The sequence below is a fragment of the Aethalodelphis obliquidens genome, unplaced genomic scaffold (assembly GCF_003676395.1).
Source record: "Aethalodelphis obliquidens isolate GAN/ISIS:26980383/991018 unplaced genomic scaffold, ASM367639v1 scaffold12, whole genome shotgun sequence".
NCBI classification, from domain to species: domain Eukaryota; kingdom Metazoa; phylum Chordata; class Mammalia; order Artiodactyla; family Delphinidae; genus Aethalodelphis; species Aethalodelphis obliquidens.
Window position 1 is genome coordinate 17917634 of NW_020837956.1, and position 18840 is coordinate 17936473.

Consider the following 18840-nt stretch of genomic DNA (forward strand, 5'->3'; position numbering starts at 1 on the left):
TGGCTACTGTGTTGGACAGCACGGCTCTAGCTAGCTAGCAAGTGAAAGACTAGCAGGTTTTTTTATTTACTAAAAGGCACTTTGTAGCAATTACAGATCCCAACAATGGAATGAGCTCCTTCTCAAGGTCATCTCAGAAAGCCCAATGAAAAAGGAAATAACATTTTTTTTTTTTTTTTTTTTTTTTTGCAGTACGCAGGCCTCTCACTGTTGCAGCCTCTCCCGTTGCAGAGCACAGGCTCCGGACGCGCAGGCTCAGCGGCCATGGCTCACGGGCCCAGCTGCTCTGCGGCATGTGGGATCTTCCTGGACTGGGGCACGAACCCGTGTCCCCTGCATCGGCAGGCGGACTCTCAACCACTGCGCAACCAGGGAAGCCCGGAAATAACATTTTTGGACACAATCTTCCAACAGATCCCAGCATTAGGATGGGTGGGAAGCTGGCCTGCAAAGAATCACATTTTTTTACACCTAGTAAGGACTTAAAGACCATTTTTACGTGGAAGAAAACTCTTGGTTTGGAAGTCAGACGAGCTCCCTGAAGCACACAGCATGTCAGTGACAGAACAGAAACGGAAAGTCAGATCTTAAAACTCTAGGTTCTGTTAATTATCTTGATTGTGATAATTTCACAAGTATATACATATGTAAAATATCACCAACTGTACACCTTAAATTTGAGTCTTACTGTAGGTTAATTATACTTCAAAAACATTGCAAAAACAAAAGCACACAAATCCACTGCTACACCTTCCTATAGCAAGTCTTCAGTTCTATCTCATAGAGTTGTTGCAAGGAATAAGGTAGTTAACATATTTAAAGACTTAGAACAGTACTTGGTGTGGAGTAAAAACTACTGAAATGTAAACTGCATTATTATTATTAGATGTTAGAATTCTGCCCTACTGACCAGTTTGGAGAAAAGTAATGGAAAGAAGAGTAAACAGATTTGGAGTCAGAAACTCCAGATCATAGTTCTGGTTCTTGGAGAATCTCTGAGTCTCAATTCTTTGTAAAATGAGTTAGCTGGACAAGGTAATCTCTAAAGGGCCTTTCCAAACTAAAGATTTCAGACATGGGCTAGGATAAGAGTTGTAGGAATGGAAAAGAAGGATGGATATGAAACTCTTAGGGATGAACTGATAAGATTTAAGAACTGGCTAGATACGAAGAATGATGGAAAACAATGAGTCAACCGTGAACACAAAGTTTTAAGCTTTGGATAACTCAAGTTTAAATAGAAAGAGGAGCATGTTGTCCCAACAGACATATATTTACTATTTTAATAAATCAGTAGGTTCTCCATGGAAATGAATATTCATGACCTTCTGGATCAAAATGTCAACCAGCATATATTTAATATATTTAGCATATATTTAAAATGTATGCTAAAACCAAAATCTCTTCTCATGAGATTATTGAAAGCTATGTTAAAAAGAAATCCCTATGGATTCATATGGATAATTATAATTAGATAATTATACTTAGTACATTTAAAGACATCCATCCCAAAGTATCAAATTTATCTTTAAAAATCGATACATTCATCAGTCATCAAGAAACTAATCTCTTGACGAACTCTTTCTATGTGGAAACAATCTAAGCCTAGAGTCACAGAGCTGCCTGTAAATGTTACCGTGGAATCTCGGACAAAGCATTTTAGCCTGTTTTCTCTTAGACATAAGCTCATCTTCAAATACCTAAACCTCAATATTACATCTCATGCACTATACGGAACACGTTTTCAGTATCAGATCCCACAATAAATGATTGTGTGCCCTTAAGCAGCCTTCAGAGAATCACGGTTTCATCAGTATGACATCCAAAGAGGATCTCAGAGTGCGCTGAGGATCAGACTTTTCAAGATTCTAACTCACTCCTTTCAGAGATGTGATCAGTCCAGCAAAGTTATGCTGACATTCTGATGGGTTATATTCCACTACATTGTACTGATGCAACATTCCTGGACAAAAATATAAAGATCGCAGTTGCTTGTGTTTCATAGACTGAAGCAAAAAAAAAATCTTGCCAACTTTTTGATGATCCTTCAAGGGCAACATTTCAAATATAATATTCTTCTCTGGACACTGAACAATATTTCAGTTATAACTGACTGTTGGGTCAACATTTGGGTTAAATCCCAGAACATTTTTTTAAATAAAACTGTTTATGAAATGTTGCAGTTTAAGACTATGTGCACACTTAGACATAGCCAAAATGGACCAATTTACGAGAAGATAAAATAAAAAAATGTCGTTGATTAGCCTAGAACAGCAACATAAAAAATTCTTAGTTGCAAGGCAAAGCAAATGATATGCTAAAATATACTGCAGGAAAGAACTGAGACCACTTGGGGAATGAGTCACTTAGAGTCATATCTTCCAGATATCTTAGTTAACACTTTCTGTTGAGGACCTAATTTTACCTCTTAGAATTCTCTCTAAGAAGAGGATGGTTCCTATCATTCATATGGTTCCTACCTTTGAAAATGGTACATAAAAAAGGTATTTTTTTTCTTTTCTTAATAATTAAGGGTCATCATTAAGAATATTAGTCACTGAGATGTGGTAAAGATGTAGACATAAATGCAGATTTATATATATTATATGGGATAAAGGGAAGAGATGGAGCTTTCCCTCTGGCAACTGCATCAAACTTGATTTCCTTTACAAAAAGAGAAATAAAAACTCCTAGTGACACCTTGTTTTTTTGTTCATTTACCAATTTTCCATAAAAGTATAATGAAGCATACGAAACTGTATAATATGCTACACAGTATAATGTAATAACCTTTTACAAAATTAAATAGTGGGCTGAATCCTGATGCCATCTTCTTCCAAACGCTTTCACTATCCTCAGGAAAAATCAACTTTTTTCCCCATTAATATCAGTAAAGTTCAACTCATCTCTGACTTTCAAAACTTTACCAGTTTTGTGAGCCCCCACTCCTCTGTTTCCCTTGCACTAAGTTTGTTTATGGAACGTATCTCACTTCATTTTAAAAATATGAAATGGCATGAATGCGGGAAGACTTAGTCTATACAGTTTTCATTTTACTAAAAATAGAAAGAGGACAATGACGTCTGCTAAACTGGGCATCAGGTCTTAATTTTCTCCAAGTCCAACTGCATATTTCATTTGCAAGAGAACTCCACACTTAGGCAACACTATAAAGAGAAGATTCAAGATCCCATAGGGTATCTGGATAGGATCAATTTTCTCATAATTTCTATAACATTTCACTTTTTGAAAAACTTCTGTATAGAAGTAAACTCAGATAAAAACTGCTATCAAGATGGAAGACAAATAGAGGGAGTTCTGCAACTTCTCCCCTGAAAAGTGAATGTAGAAAAGGCTCAATAAATGTTAGCTATCACTATTCAACAAATATGCATTAAATATTTATTATTTTCTAGGCATTAAGCAGAAACAAGAAAAAAATCAGCCCTCAAGGGCTTCCCTGGTGGCGAAGTGGTTGAGAGTCTGCCTGCCGATGCAGGGGACACGGGTTCGTGCCCCGGTACGGGAAGATCCCATATGCCGTGGAGCAGCTGAGCCCGTGAGCCATGGCCACTGAGCCTGCGTGTCCGGAGCCTGTGCTCCACAACGGGAGAGGCCACAGCAGTGAGAGGCCCGCGTACCGCAAAAAGAAAAAAAAAAAAAAAAAAACTTATTATAAAAAAAATCAGCCCTCAAGTTGCTCACAACTTACAGAGAGTTGCTTACAGTCTTAACAAAAATATAGATGGTTCAGCAGCCTAAATTTGCTCATAAAAACCTTTTGTAATCCAAAAGCATTAAACCAAAGACTTTTACAGGAAAAAGAAATACTGTTTTTCAGTTCTGTTGCTTCATTGCATCATTGTACATGTAGTGAAATGTCATTGTATAGAAAAGTAAACTGCTTACATTTAATAAGACGATCTGCTAACATGTCAGGTTTAAATCTCATGGCAGAACAAATATTGTTTTATATATACAAAGTTTAAGCTCAGAATAACTTTTTTTACATGTACAAGTCTGATCTAACATACCCTTGCTTGTTCCACACTCTTACATAACATAAAATCCTGAACAAATATAAACTAAGTCCAGGTATATAAATAACAATTATACTGACTGAATAATATTTACCTGACATTCTCATTTTGAATCACATATAGATGTTCATTTTATCTAAGATTAGCATATGTGTATGTATTTCTGTCTTAGAACAAAATTGAGAAACTAGTTTCTAGCTTAGTAGTATGTGTTACCGCACAAACTAATGTCCTCTCTAGTGCATTGTGACATAGCCTGTTACTATACAGATGCACCTTTAAAGGAACCAGACTCCAGAAAGGTACAGCAGCATCTTGCAATTACACATGCCCACACCCACAAGAGCTGTCTCACGCCTTCACGAATGTGCCGCCTCAAACAGGAGCAGATCACTGCTTCTCCACGCAGAGTGACACTAACCACCACCCCCAACACACATGCGCACCCACATACATAATGACTTCATACTCTTGTGATGTGAGAGGAGTAAGGGCTCTGGAATCAGGCACACTTAATGTCAAATCCCTTCTCTGAAACTCAGAAGTTCATTTCTGAACACAAGTTTACTTGTGTTCTGTATTCCTTCACTACAAGAGAATTTGTTTTTGTTTGGCAACTTTTGTTAGGAATAATTGTTCCAAAATCCCAGGGAAATCAAGGGTCAAGGTACCCAAGATTTTCCCCCTTCCTCAAAATGTTTTCCTAAAAGACACATGAGGCATCTGCAACAAAGGCATTTACAGGGGTGTGTGGTTTATGATCATTTACTTAATTTTATATTTATATCTAGGCACATTTCTATAGGTACATTATGTACTACAATAAAAAACAATAAAACAAAATGCAAAAATGCCTCTCTATCCACTGTCATCCTCAGTAAAATGTATTTTCTACAAAATGTTTAAAAAAAAGAAAACCTGAATCCTTTCTTCATGTACTCAGTAGGATATAGGATAAATAATTTCCTGTTCTGCATGCAATTTGGTACAATTTACTCCAGTTCAAATTAGTTAAAGATTTTTTTAAATAAAGGGAGTTTACATTTGTTTCTAATGAGGTTTCTTACATTAAAGAACCGAGAAAATATTTAAATACCTTTAGGCAGTTTGTGATAAAATCATGGTGAGCTACATAGAATAAATCACTCTTTTTAAGTAGGTAATATAAATAATAGTGATTGCCTTTTTAAAAATTCAAAGACAAAAAAGAAATCCTATAATCTGACATCCTAATAATTTGTGATACTCCACATCCAGAAAGAATGGAACACAAAAAGTTACCATCTGCTGTCAAACAACAGACGAAAGAGGAATGTCTCAGCCAAGAAAACAGAATGGAGCTACACGTTCATAGCAAACAACATCTGCGACATACCTTGATCAATACAGTCTTCAGCAAGAGCAAAGAGCTGAGGTGAGCGTTCCTCAAGCAATTGCTGGTGAATATTCACACATCTCAAAGTCCACCATGGCAAGCTCTAGAAAAAGGAAACACCAACGTGTTTACGTTGAATTAAAAGGACCCTTAGGAAAAAAATTTCACATTAATTCAAATCAATTTTTAGAATATTTTTACATTTGTGAGATTAAATTTACCCTTCAATAAGCTGCTATGTCTTCAGTAATAATACCAAATCCACTGCCATGTCTTCCACGAGAATAACATCTCTCCTCCATTCTCTCAAAGCCTGTATTTGTAGCCAGTTGGGCTTCCTGATGTCATTTCGAACCTACCATTTCCTCCTTTAAAATGCCTACTGTAATCGTGCTGCTCTGCCGTGACACTCTACCAGCACCATAATCCAATACCAACAATCCTAGGAGGCCTCCCCCAAGAACCTCCTATGGGTGATTTTTTTCCCTCATCTCAACTTCCAGCACATTGTTTGCACCTCTCTTTGCAGACACACTCCACCGTATTCGTGTATGTCATCCTAGCTTTCAATGCTGTCTGCCATCTAGCCAACAAGATGAGGAATCATGTCTTACTCATCTCTGTATCCTCCTTGAAGCAACGTATGCTATGCAAACTACAAGGTAAGATATACCCTGGGTTCAGATATTCCCCAAACTGGGAAGATCTCTTCCACACCCTCTTCCATGAAGCCGTCTCCCACTAGTAGGGCACACACTGGTCTCTCACTTCTCTAAACTTCCACACTGTGCTTAGAAGTTAGCACCACACTGCAGAGCTCTTGTTTTTCAAGTGTGTAAATACCTGGTCCATATATTTTGGAGGGTAGAAACTGCATTTTATACATTGTCTTGACTAATGCACAGGCTGAGAACACAGTAGCTTTTTCTCAGTTCTCTGATGCTTACTCTTACTTTTCAACACATCCTTACTAAACAACAACAACAAACAACAACAAGCCAATACAGAAGCATACGCAGTGAAGATGAAAGTCTCTCTTCTGCTGCCTCAGCGTCATTCTCCTCCCCCAGAAAAATCCATGACAGAGGTTTATATTCTTCTAGATCTTCTGCTATGCGTGTGTGTGTGTGAGTGTGTGTGTGTGTGTGTGTGTGTGTGTGCGTGCGCGCACATGCAAGTAGTAAGTATTAAATATTTTTGATAGGCTCACTAAATTACCAAGTGTGATCATGCACTGAATCATCTAACGTAATTACAACTATGTTACTCTAAATTATATTGCACAAAGGAGTGAAAAATTAGTTTTCCTTTTTTTTAAAGCAATACCTACTAATAGGAGATCAAGCTTAATTACCAAAAGCATTTTCTTTTTTACTTGAACTTAATTTCTTCATTTGATTAAGGGGTAAAACTGCTTGCTCCCCTTCTAAACTACACACAAGTGCTACAACAATCAAAAAATCACAAATGAATTTTGACCCTCTGACAAAATCTTTTCTAATTATTAACGCTGTTCCCTCAGTCCATCTAAGGAGAGGAAAGGTAGAATTATCTAATAAAGTTTCACATCATTTTTAATTTAATTCCCTGAGGTGCTGTCTCATTTTCATTCTTTTCCTATCACTAGGCTGATGAAGTCAGTCTATATTTCAATAATCTGTCCCTTATCTGCTGTCAGCAATAAGTGAGTCAGGTCTGGCAGCAGTCTTTCCTTTTCTAGACATGGAATTTAGATAGATCCGGTCAAAGAGACTGCCCTTTTAAGAAAACATACAACATAAGATGCTCAACTCTTAAAATCAGATCTATAAACTAACTCTTAACCCAAAATCTTCAGATGGGAGAAGGGGGAGTGTGAAACAGAGAAAGAAAGCATAGCCTATTTTTCTACTAGAAAATATAAGTGCCTTTTTCTATCTGTCAGGAATCACTTAATAGACAATTTGAGGCATTAATAAAAAAGAAAACTAGAAGCCTTGCTTTAGATAGTTCCTAGATCCTGTCTCCTATTATCGCACTTATTACAGAATATTCTGATTGACAAGTCACACTAGTCAATAACCTCCTAGAAGGCAGGGAGCATGAGTGTACTCAAAAGAAACCCAATAAATGTTTGCCAACTTAGTCCATTTTATAAATAAGAAAACTGATATTCAGAGAAATTCACTGGCCTAAGGCCACACAGTTGTTAAGTGGCTGGACCAGACAAACTCTGGTCTTATTCCAAAGCCAAAATTCTTTTTACTCAACATTCACATATTACTAACACTAGTCTATCCACTTCACAGACTAGGGGGTGGGGGAAAATCATCTTCTTTTATAGTTCCACAAAAATAAAATCATAATAAACAACCTGATATGTTCCTTAAGATCCAGCCATTTCAAAATTAATTTAAAAGGTTAAGATTAACTTGGATAAGCATGTCATGCTTCTTTATCATTCTATCTTCATTTCTCAAAGAAATCATTTTTAACATCATCGTTTACAGAATAATATATCAAAGACCCAAAGGAAAGAAAATTATAACATTTCAACTGAAAGGCAAGGTTTCAGCACAGAATGATCTTTGCATGGAGATGTACAAGAAAATAGGGTTTTGAAACAGAAGTCAAAAGCTGTTTAGCATCTGCCAAGAAACTCAGGTAACTTATGTCTCCAATCCTACAACATCTGCAACCAGCAGTTCACATATTTACTTGTTCTCCTAAGCTGTTGATACTATATGTATCTTTTTACAAATGATGCTTAAAGAAGGTACTTGCTGATGAAAGTTTTCCACCATGAAAACTGTATCACTAACTCATTGACCATTAGTCTCACTAGAAAGAAAATAATGCCATTTAGCAACCTCATGCTTTGATGATACTTCCTTTAGGGCCAAGTACTAGTCAGTCTATAAGATCATTTAACTCAGATCAACTTGGGAAAACATTTTTTTATTCAAGCTAACATCACTAAACAAAATAATCAAAGATAAGGTCTTATATCTGCTAGGATATGTTGAAACCCATCTATTAAAAACACTTCTCTTGGGCTTCCCTAGTGGCGCAGTGGTTGAGAGTCTGCCTGTCAATGGAGGGGACACGGGTTTGTGCCCTGGTCTGGGAAGATCCCACATGCCGTGGAGCGGCTGGGCCCGTGAGCCATGGCCACTGAGCCTGTGCTCCGCAACGGGAGAGGCCGCAACAGTGAGAGGCCCGCATACAGCAAAAAAAAAAAAAAAACCCTTCTGGTACAACTGATTCCAAATCATCTGTCCTCATGAGAGCTGCTGAAAGAGGCATGATTCCCTTCTTACCTCCTCTTTGTCACAACTTAAATGCTTAGGAAAGTAAGCCCTTCTACAGTACAGACCAAGTCCACATTTTGCCCATAGAAATACTGTGTTTCTTAAACTTTTTCAGCCAACACTTGGAAATTGGGAGATCTCACATAAAATTTAGATTTACTATTTCTGGAAATACAAGGTCTGTATGCCCAAGTTGCAACAATCAGGACAGGAGTCAGGAAGCTACAGCCTATGGACCCAAACCAGCCCACCACCTGTTTTCCTATAGCCTAAAACCAAGACTTGTTCTTACATTTTTAAATCATTGCAAAAAAAAAAGAAAGAAAGAAAGAGAGAAAAATAATATTTTGTGACATGCGAAAAGCATATGAAATATAAATTTCAGTGTCCATAAATAAAGCTCTATTGGTACACAGTCACACCCATTCACATACATATCATCTACAGCTGCTTTCACACTACAAGGCAGATTGAATAGTTAGGTGCACAGAGTTGAGCAGTTGTGACGGAGCCTGCACACTGCACAGCTGACAACCTCCACTACACCTCAAGGACTTTCTTCGAATCTCTCATGTGGTTTTTGTCACCTCCTACTGCGTAATAGCTATCTGTATCAGTGCTTTTCTCACTAATTTATATGTGACCTAAAGAAACCATATAACAGGCATTCAACAAATGCTCTACTAAATCCAACCCAAATATGAAACAAGGTAGGATGTGAGCCAAGAAACAGTAATCAAGAAACAGCTGCCCTGGTGGCACAATGGTTAAGAATCCACCTGCCAATGCACGGGACACGGGTTCGAGCCCTGGTCTGGGAAGATCCCACATGCCGTGGAGCAACTAAGCCCATGTGCCACAACTACTGAGCCTGTGCTCTAGAGCTGCGAGCCACAACTACTGAGCCCGCGTGCCACAACTGCTGAAGGCCACACACCTAGAGTGCGTGCTCTGCAACAAGAGAAGCCACCGCAATAAGAAGCCTGCTTGCCGCAACTAGAGAAAGCCCGTGTGCAAGCAACAAAGACCCAACGGAGCCAAAAATAAGTAAATAAAATAAATAAATTTATTAAAAAAAAATTTCTAGGAGCTTTAATAAAAAACAGTAAAAAGTGAAATCAATTTTTAAAAGAAAGATCTACTGAAAGTGCTATACTTCTGGCTACTCATTATCCTTACATGAAATTCACAAAAAACTATGAAGGGTGTTTTTAAACCTATTTTTAAGATTCAGAGAATGAACATTTATACACATGCAAATATACACACAACACATATACACAACCCCATTTAAGAGGCTCAACATCTCATTTTATACTAGACGAATCTCATGACAGGAGACAGTTTTTGCTTATTTTCATCAGATTTTAAAATTAAACACCTAAAGAAGACTTAGAAAACAAATATACCAAGACATTTTCAGCATCACACCTAAAGTTTTATGCTAATCGGCACAAAAGTCACACCTGGGTCTGAACCTCCTGGCTCCTTTTCTTCCCTTACCTGAATAGCTGTCAGCCTATGTCTTACATTCACTAGGGAAATTCGTGCTAATAATAGCAGTATAGGCTTCAAGGTCAGGTTGTAGATTGATTCACCATCTAGAATGAGCAAACTCAGAACGAGTGCATCCAGTCCTTTGACCTGAAAAAAAAAAATTTAAGATGATATAATTTAGCAACATATTAATCGTTATATATCTTACAAGAATACATATTTTCCAGGTAATCAGCTGTGAAACACAGGTACTGATCTATTACACAGCAGTTGGCACTGGACGGAGTCCTAACATTACAACTCCAGCCTGCCCTGACAGACAGCTGCCTGCTTGTACTTTAGAGAACAGGGCAATCAAGAAAATGCTACTATTTTTTTTTTAATTTGCTTTTCCCAAGTTGCACCCTTTGTTCCAAAATAAATTTATTTATTTATTTTTTTTTTTTTTTTTGGTTGCACTGGGTCTTCACTGCTGCGCATGGGCTTTCTCTCGTTGTGGCAAGCAGGGGCTACTCTTCATTGCGGTGCACAGGTGCCTTCTCTTGTTGCAGAGCACAGGCTCTAGGCGTGCGGGCTTCAGTAGTTGTGGCACACGGGCTCTAGAGTGCAGGCTCAGTAGTTGTGGCACTTGGGCTTAGTTGTTCCGTGGCATGTGGGATCTTCCGGGACCAGGGCTCAAGCCCATGTCCCCTGCATTGGCAGGCAGATTCTTAACCACTGCACCACCAGGGAAGCCCAAGAAAATGCTACTATTGAAGAAGCGTCATAACTTTACAGATTTACTTACAACAAAATAGCTTCTCAATAAAAACCATCCCTATGTGAAAGTATTCATATTAAACACCTACATTTCATATATGCTTCACCAGCTGGCTAATGTCATTACAAACCATTGCTGCTCCATAATTACTATAAAGCCAAAAAACAACAAGGTCTTACATATCAAATGCTGAGTAGGCATACAATCATGGACCAATGTGAACTGAGGCTGCCCAAAAGGGATGCCTCTGAAAAATCTACTTCTTACTGAACAGAGATTTTCTACAACAGACCAAGCACCTGTGTTTTAAAAATGTGGACTGAATCATTTTGACAGTCACCACAAAATCGATAGTAGGAATGCTCAATGTTAGGAACATGGGCTGTAAGTCACAGACACAGGATAGGGTCCTTTTTCTGATTATTAATTTGTGGGCGTAGGTAATTTTTTTTTTAACTGAAGCCTCTGTTTCATCAGTTATAAAATAAAATAATAGAACCTAAACCTCACAGGGTTCTTGTAAGGATTAAACAATCCAAGTGATCAGTGTCTGGCTCAATGCTTTGTTGAAACATTCAATAAAGGTAAGAAAGTAATAGCTGTGGGTTCATCCTCTGTCTAACTTTCATCATTACTGAAAAGTGTACTAGAGGAATAAAGACAACGTGAATGACCACCACCAAACCACAAATAAAGCTTACTGTTACCTACACTGAGGGTAGAAGGAATTTTTTTTTTAAGTTCAATAATCAAGGAACTATTTAAGTACTGTAACTGCCTCAACTTCAGAAGAAAACAGACACAAAAAAGTTAAGTGCAGTCCAAAATCACACAGAAGTTATCAGCATTTGAACAGACATTACAGCCCAAGTTTTCCAACTCCCAAACCAGTGTTCTTCCTACCACCTTATGCTGCCTTCCCCTCGGACCTCTCTACCTCTTCCTGCCCCTCAGCAAGCTCCTGGGCTATGCTAAGCATGAGGAAGTCCTCAAGGACAGGGCCAGGATCACTTCTAGACTTCTGACTAGGACAACTGCATGATGGCAGTGTGGGTCACTGAGACACAGACACCAGAAGAAGACCTGGTTTGGAGAAGAACCTCACCATGAGTTCAGTCTTGGACACAATGAGTCTGAGGTACCTTGTGAGACCTCCAAGTGGAGGTACCGAATACACAAGTGAATCTACTGCTTAAGAACTAGAGAGAAGGGCTTCCCTGGGGGTACAGTGGTTAAGAATCCGCCTGCCAGTGCAGAGGACACGGGTTCAAGCCCTGGTCCAGGAAGATCCCACATGCCGCACAGCAACTAAGCCCGTGCGCCACAACTACTGAGCCTGCGCTCTAGACCCCGTGAGCCAGAACTACTGAGCCTGCATGCTGCAACTACTGAAGCCCGCGCACCTAGAGCCCATGCTCCGCAACAGGAGAAGCCACCGCAATGAGAAGCCCGCACACCACAACAAAGAGCAGCCCCTGCTCACTGCAACTAGAGAAAGCCCACGCACAGCAACAAAGACCCAACACAGCCCAAAAATAAAATAATAAATAAATAAATTTTTTAAAAAAAGAACTAGAAAGAAGACCCTGCCTAATGTGCCCAAGTTGGACCTGCAGCCTCATCAAATCATCTTGCCATTTAGATGGATTGAACAATCTTTATTTCCTAACATCCAAACCAAGCTGGTGAAGTATAAGACATGCCTTTAAGGAAAAGAATCCTTATTCTAATCACATTGAGATGAGAAAGATGTCTACCTGTTGTAGCACAAATTTAGATCATTTTCTTCTAAACGAAATCTTTAAAGATAACAAACAAGTAATTTAACAGGGCAACAAATAAAAAATTACACAAAGAGATACTCCATGATATACTACTTGGATCTCATTACCTCTGATACTCAACGGTTTAGTTGGTTACCAAACCTCCTACTCTAAGTCCTCTGGAAATGTCATTAATTGGGTAAATAATAAATAAACAAAGGAGTGAATGCATGAATAAACAAATAAATAAACTTCTTTTCCTAGAGTTACCTTGCATCACCATCATTAAAAAATTAAATGCTTTCCTATCTTCCTGTGACATAACACTGATATTCCAACCGAATTCTAAATGTGCTTCCAGAGGTTTTGGGAAATGGCCGAGTTTTAAAGAGGATTGTGGGACTTCCCTGGTGGCACAGTGGTTAAGAATCCGCCTGCCAATTCAGGGGACACGGGTTCAGGCCCTGGTGCAGGAAGATCCTACATGCTGTGGAGCAACTAAGCCCGTGAGCCACAACTACTGAGCCTGCATTCTAGAGCCCATGAGCCACAACTACTGAGCCCGCGTGCCACAACTACTGAAGCCCACGCGCCTAGAGCCCGTGCTCCACAACAAACCACTGCAACAAGAAGCCCACACACCACAACAAAGAGTAGCCCCCGCTCACTGCAACTAGAGAAAGCCCGTGTGCAGCAGTGGAGACCCAACGCAGCCAAAAATAAATTTTAAAAAAATTAATCAAAGACAAAAAACAAAACCAAAAAAACTGGTATGTACATACAATGGAATATCATTCAGTCTTAAAAGTAAGAAAATTCTGACATGATACAACATGGATAAATCTTGAGGATGAACAATACATACTACTATATGTAAAGCAGATAATCAATAAGGATGAGTGTATAGCACTGGGAACTCTACTCAGCACTCTGTAATAACCTATAAAAGAATCCAAAAATAAATAAATAAAGAGAATTGTTTATATTCTCAATTAAAACAGACAAAATGAAGGTTACAATTCCCTTAGGAACGACTCCTCAGTCAAGAGAGCATATGACATACAAAAATACTTATTTATCAGAATAGTGAAAAAAAGTCAACATCTGAGATAAACTTAATATAAAACTAGATTACTAGGAGATCAACTTTTATGTGTGAGAGGTGACCTACTCAGAAATGAACCTTCACTGCTATTCCCCTGAGGCTGGCTAGCACCAGAGGTCAAAAAACAGTGCTAAAAATGCCAAGGCCGTAATTTAGAGGCAGGGAAAATTAATTTGGCTTTGATGACTATACTCCATGACCATAAAGTATATTCACAAATATTTGTCCTTCACAAGAACGATGAAACATAAATCAGCACAGGAAAATGACAACTAGAAAATACTGATGTGCCACTCCCCAGTTTAAAAACTTCAACTCCCTTTATCTTCCAAATTCTCAGATTGCTGGTATAGAGTATAAATTGAATAATCCTCTCAAAAACAACATGACATGACCAAGAAGAGCCGAACATGCATATACCCTAGGGCACAGCAACTCCACTCACAGATATATGTCCTCAGCAGAGCTTCCCAACTCAGTGCTGGGAAGCATTTCCACGTGTGGCAAAATATCAATCCCCTCAGCCCTCAGCGGTTGCCCGACTACAGCCTGAGGGCCAGTAAAAACAGCCTCTTCCATCTAGCACACTGCACCAAACACTATCCCTTTTTTTTTAAGCATATGCTGTGCTTGGAAATTCTTGCAAATGATTCCCAGAAGACGTGTTCCTAATAGCACTGTACATAATATATTGCAAAAAATGGAAACATCCCATGTGGCCACTGAGAGTAGAACAGATATATAAACTGTGGTATATTCATACAACTGGAATACTATGCAATAGTAAAAATGAATAATAGTATAATTTCAGAAATACACCACTGAGCAAAGCAAGTCACAGAACACACACAATCTGTTTCATTTATATAAAGTTCAAAAACTGGCAAAACTAAACAATCTGTCCTCTGGGGATACATACATACATAGGTGCTAAAATCATGAAGAAAAGCAATGGAGGACTTCCCTAGTGGTGCAGTGGTTGAGAGTCCACCTGCTAATGCAGGGGACACGGGTTCAAGCCCTGGTCTGGGAAGATCCCACATGCTGCGGAGCAACTAAGCCCGTGTGCCACAACTACTGAGCCTGCGCTCTAGAGCCCGTGAGCCACAACTACTGAAGCCCGCGCGCCTAGAGCCCGTGCTCTGCAACAAGAGAAGCCACCGCAATGAGAAGCCCGTGCACTGCAACGAAGAGTACCCCCGCTCTCCGCAACTAGAGAAAGCACTCCTGGAGCAGTGAAGACCCAACGCAGCCAAATAAATAAATAAAATTAAAAAAAAAAAAAAGCAATGGAATGTTAACACAAAATTCATGAGAGTGGTTCATGAGAAAGGGGGCCAGGGATACCACCAGGAAGCACACACAGGGGACCTTGTAACCCTGTATTTCCCAACCTTTTCCAAGTCAGAGCAAATGCATAAGATGCTATTATTTGTAGTGCACATCAGGTAACTAGAGAAGGCTACTACACCAGACGAGACCAGTTCAAAAGCTCTCCCCAGCCCCGGCCCCACAGAGCTACTGCAATGGCAAAGGGACTCAAAACCTGGGGAACAGCAGTCGGGAAGCTCTGTTCTACAATCCTGGTGATGTTCTCTCTCTCAAGCCGGGTGGTGGGAACAAAGGAGTTTTGTTATTTAAACTGTACACATTCTGTATGCTTTTTGGAATGTATGAGGCACTCTTTTTTTTAAGATTTTTTTTTTTAATGTGGACCATTTTTAAAGTCATTATTGAATTTGTTACAATATTGCTTCTGTTTTTTGATTTTGGTATTTTGGCCACGAGGCATGTGGGATCTTAGCTCCCAGAGCAGGGATTGAACCCACACCCCCTGCATTAGAAGGCAAAGTCTTAACCACTGGACTGCCAGGGAAGTCCCATATGAGGCACTTCTAATAAAAAAATTAAAATCAAGGTCTTATTTAAAGTTTCCTATGATTTGGTCTGAGCCCCATCAAGGCTGACCTTTTACTGCTGCTCCAACAGGCTCAAAGCATCCGTTTCCCACAAACACCGCACTCTTCTCCCCTCTAAATTTCTGCTCATGTGACTGCACCTAGAACGTATTTCTTTCTCTTCTCTACCTGTCCATTTCCTCATCATCTTTCAGGTTCTAACTCAAGGTCCACTCTTGACGAAAAGGTCTTCTCAGACAAAATTCACTTTCCACACGTCTTCATTAATTTCAGTATTTCTTTTTTTTTTTTTTTTGATGTTGGGGGTAGGAGTTTATTAATTTATTTTATTTATTTTTGCTGTGTTGGGTCTTCGTTTCTGTGCAAGGGCTTTCTCTAGTTGTGGCAAGCGGGGGCCACTCTTCATCGTGGTGTGCAGGCCTCTCACTATTGCAGCCTCTCTTGTGGCAGAGCACAGGCTCCAGACACGCAGACTCAGTAGTTGTGGCTCATGGGCCTAGTTGCTCTGCGGCATGTGGGATCCTCCCAGACCAGGGCTCGAACCCGTGTCCCCTGCATTAGCAGGCAGATTCTCAACCACTGCACCACCAGGGAAGCCCTAATTTCAGCATTTCTTATAGGTTGAACCTCTCATGTAACCCATTTCTGTACTGTTTGGATTGTTACCTAACTTTACAGGTGCTTCTACTTTAGTATAGCAGAAAGAGTACTGAATTCGGACCCAGAAAATGTGTGTTCCAATCCCCCAGCTATAAGGCCTCTGACAAGTTTCTTTCACCACTGGGAGCATCAGTCTTCTCATCTAGAGAATACGTCAAATTGATATAGCATACATGAATGAAGCACCACTCCAACCAACATTAGCGCTCGGTACGTATTTACGACTTTGTCTGGTGGGTTTCTAACCTGCACTATAGGGCAATAGAGGCCAGAAACTGTCTTATACACAGTAAGAGAGGGAATGAGACATTCCTTACAAGTAATTTCCTAGATAATTGAAGCACATCTCTTTAAGTGCCAAAATCTTGGGGATTTTATTTTAACCATTTTGGATGAAAACTTTTGTAAAGTATAGATTAAATTCCCTTCTTAGACATAAGATATGGAAGAGCTTTTAACCTTTCAATTACGGTTTAGGGCCAGCATTATGAATCTCAATTACTCTATTGCAATATAACATAATGACTCAGTAAACTGATGTGTACAGAGGCTTCAGATTATGACTGCTTTTGTATTTCTCTTTCCAACCACCATCAAATTATTAACACTAATCTCTAACAACTCCATTCCCCTTTCATTTGTTACTTCTAATTCTGAGAAACCAGGTAACAGTAAATAGGTCCCTTTTGCTGTGCAAGTTTTGGATGCTAAGCACAGCCTTCCAGGCTGAGTGGTCGATAGTAATGCTCTAGTTCTGAGGTGGCTGGATAAATCAGTTACCATACTTCTTTTCAGAGCATGTCATATCCCCCAAGCCCTGCATATATGTGCTCAAACAGTACTGAGGAATTCAAACTGCAAGCTCTACTGATGACCTACTGATGCAGGTCAATAATATTATCTCCATATATGGATAAGAAGAATCATTATCACCATGGAGCACCTCTGTGCCAGACACTGTAAGTATATACAAATAAGTATATCTGTGACATAAAGGAAATCACCCCTGGGAACTGTTAGTAAGGACAGCAGCAAAAGTTTCCTGCAACAAAATTAAACAGATCTCCACATTCTCTGCTTTGCCAGAAAAGATCTTTATGTAACTGTGGTAACACATGCAGCTGGGTGACTGGCGCAGCTGCCTGCACTTTAATAAAAAGAGCAGCTAACAGAGCTCCATAAAATGGGGAGCATCTGAAGAGGAGTTTGAGTCTGATAATGGAACTTCTGGAATTGAAAATCTGATCAATGAACAAGCATTCTTAGTAGGTTCTGTACAAGCAATAAAGTCATGTTTCCCTCCTACCTATTATTAACTCCAGTTTATAAAGAGCCGTTCCTAAAGAATAAAGAACACAATAATACCTATATATGACATTTCCAAGAAGCGTACCTCACTAAACTGCTGGAACAAAACAGACGGCAAAAAATCCTGAGGGTGTAAATCAACAAGAGGCCCCGTCCAGTTACTCTGAACAAAAAGTTGCAAACTGCTCACACCAAGTAGGAATATCAGCTGTTGTCTGCATATGAGAATAAAGAAATAAACATGAGCCACTATCACTGTACAACCACAAACACACTATTTCATTTCAGCTTTATTAAGAAAAATGTAAGATAGCAACATTTATGGAGATTATCTGAGAGTATTACAAAAAAAAATTTCTGAAACAATTTATATCTGCAATGTCCAACATTATCACCATGAGCCACATACGGCTGCTTTAAATTTAAATTAATTACAAGTAAATAAAATTTAAAATTCAGTTTCACTGTCCACATTTCAAGTGCTCAATGGCCAAACGTGGCTACTGGCTACCGTACTGTACGGCGCAGATACAGAACATCTCCATCATCACAGGAAGTTCTCCTGAACAGCACTGGTTTAGGACCCTATCAGGCACTTAGAATTTTGCCTTGTGTTCTATTTAACAGCTCTGACACTGGATGGAAAACTGATTTTATACAAAAGAAAGCTGACAACAAAAAGTTGTTTTCAAATATTTTACTGATCCTGTACTACCAACTATTAGAACAACAACAAAAAAAAAAAACCTAGAAATTTCACTTGAACCCATTCCTTTTCAATCCTACTTTGGCTGAAGACAGGAGTGGGTAGGTAAACCTATACTGCAAAGGAGAGATTTAAAAAAAAAAACCTTAAGCTTTGTGGGTCACACGTGTTTCTTTTTTTCCAACCCTTTAAAAACGTAAACATCATTCTTAGGCACTTTGGACTTGCTCCACCAGCAGTAATTTGCCAACCCCTAGATTAAGACACAAATAGGTGGGGATTCAACTCTAACGAACAGCAGCCAGAGAATCCTGTAGCTTCACACTGAAGGAAAAATAAAAGCAGTCACCCTCTTCTTCCCATATCCCCTAGGCCCTACCTCAAAAGGAAGATTCTTTAAGGAAAAAAAAAAAATCA

The 18840-nt window shown here is 39.2% G+C and overlaps 1 protein-coding gene across 3 annotated transcripts in view; it reads right to left on the minus strand.

The window, feature by feature from the left end:
- TTC27 (tetratricopeptide repeat domain 27) overlaps positions 1-18840 on the minus strand; it is a 180713-nt gene that overhangs the window by 158951 nt on the left and 2922 nt on the right. For all 3 annotated transcript variants that reach the window (XM_027113427.1, XM_027113428.1, XM_027113429.1), the window contains exons 3-5: positions 17803-17932; positions 10209-10349; positions 5416-5518 (exon numbers count right to left, since the gene is read on the minus strand). In XM_027113427.1, the coding sequence (XP_026969228.1) occupies positions 5416-5518; positions 10209-10349; positions 17803-17932 (374 nt within the window). The remainder of the gene's footprint in view (positions 1-5415; positions 5519-10208; positions 10350-17802; positions 17933-18840) is intronic.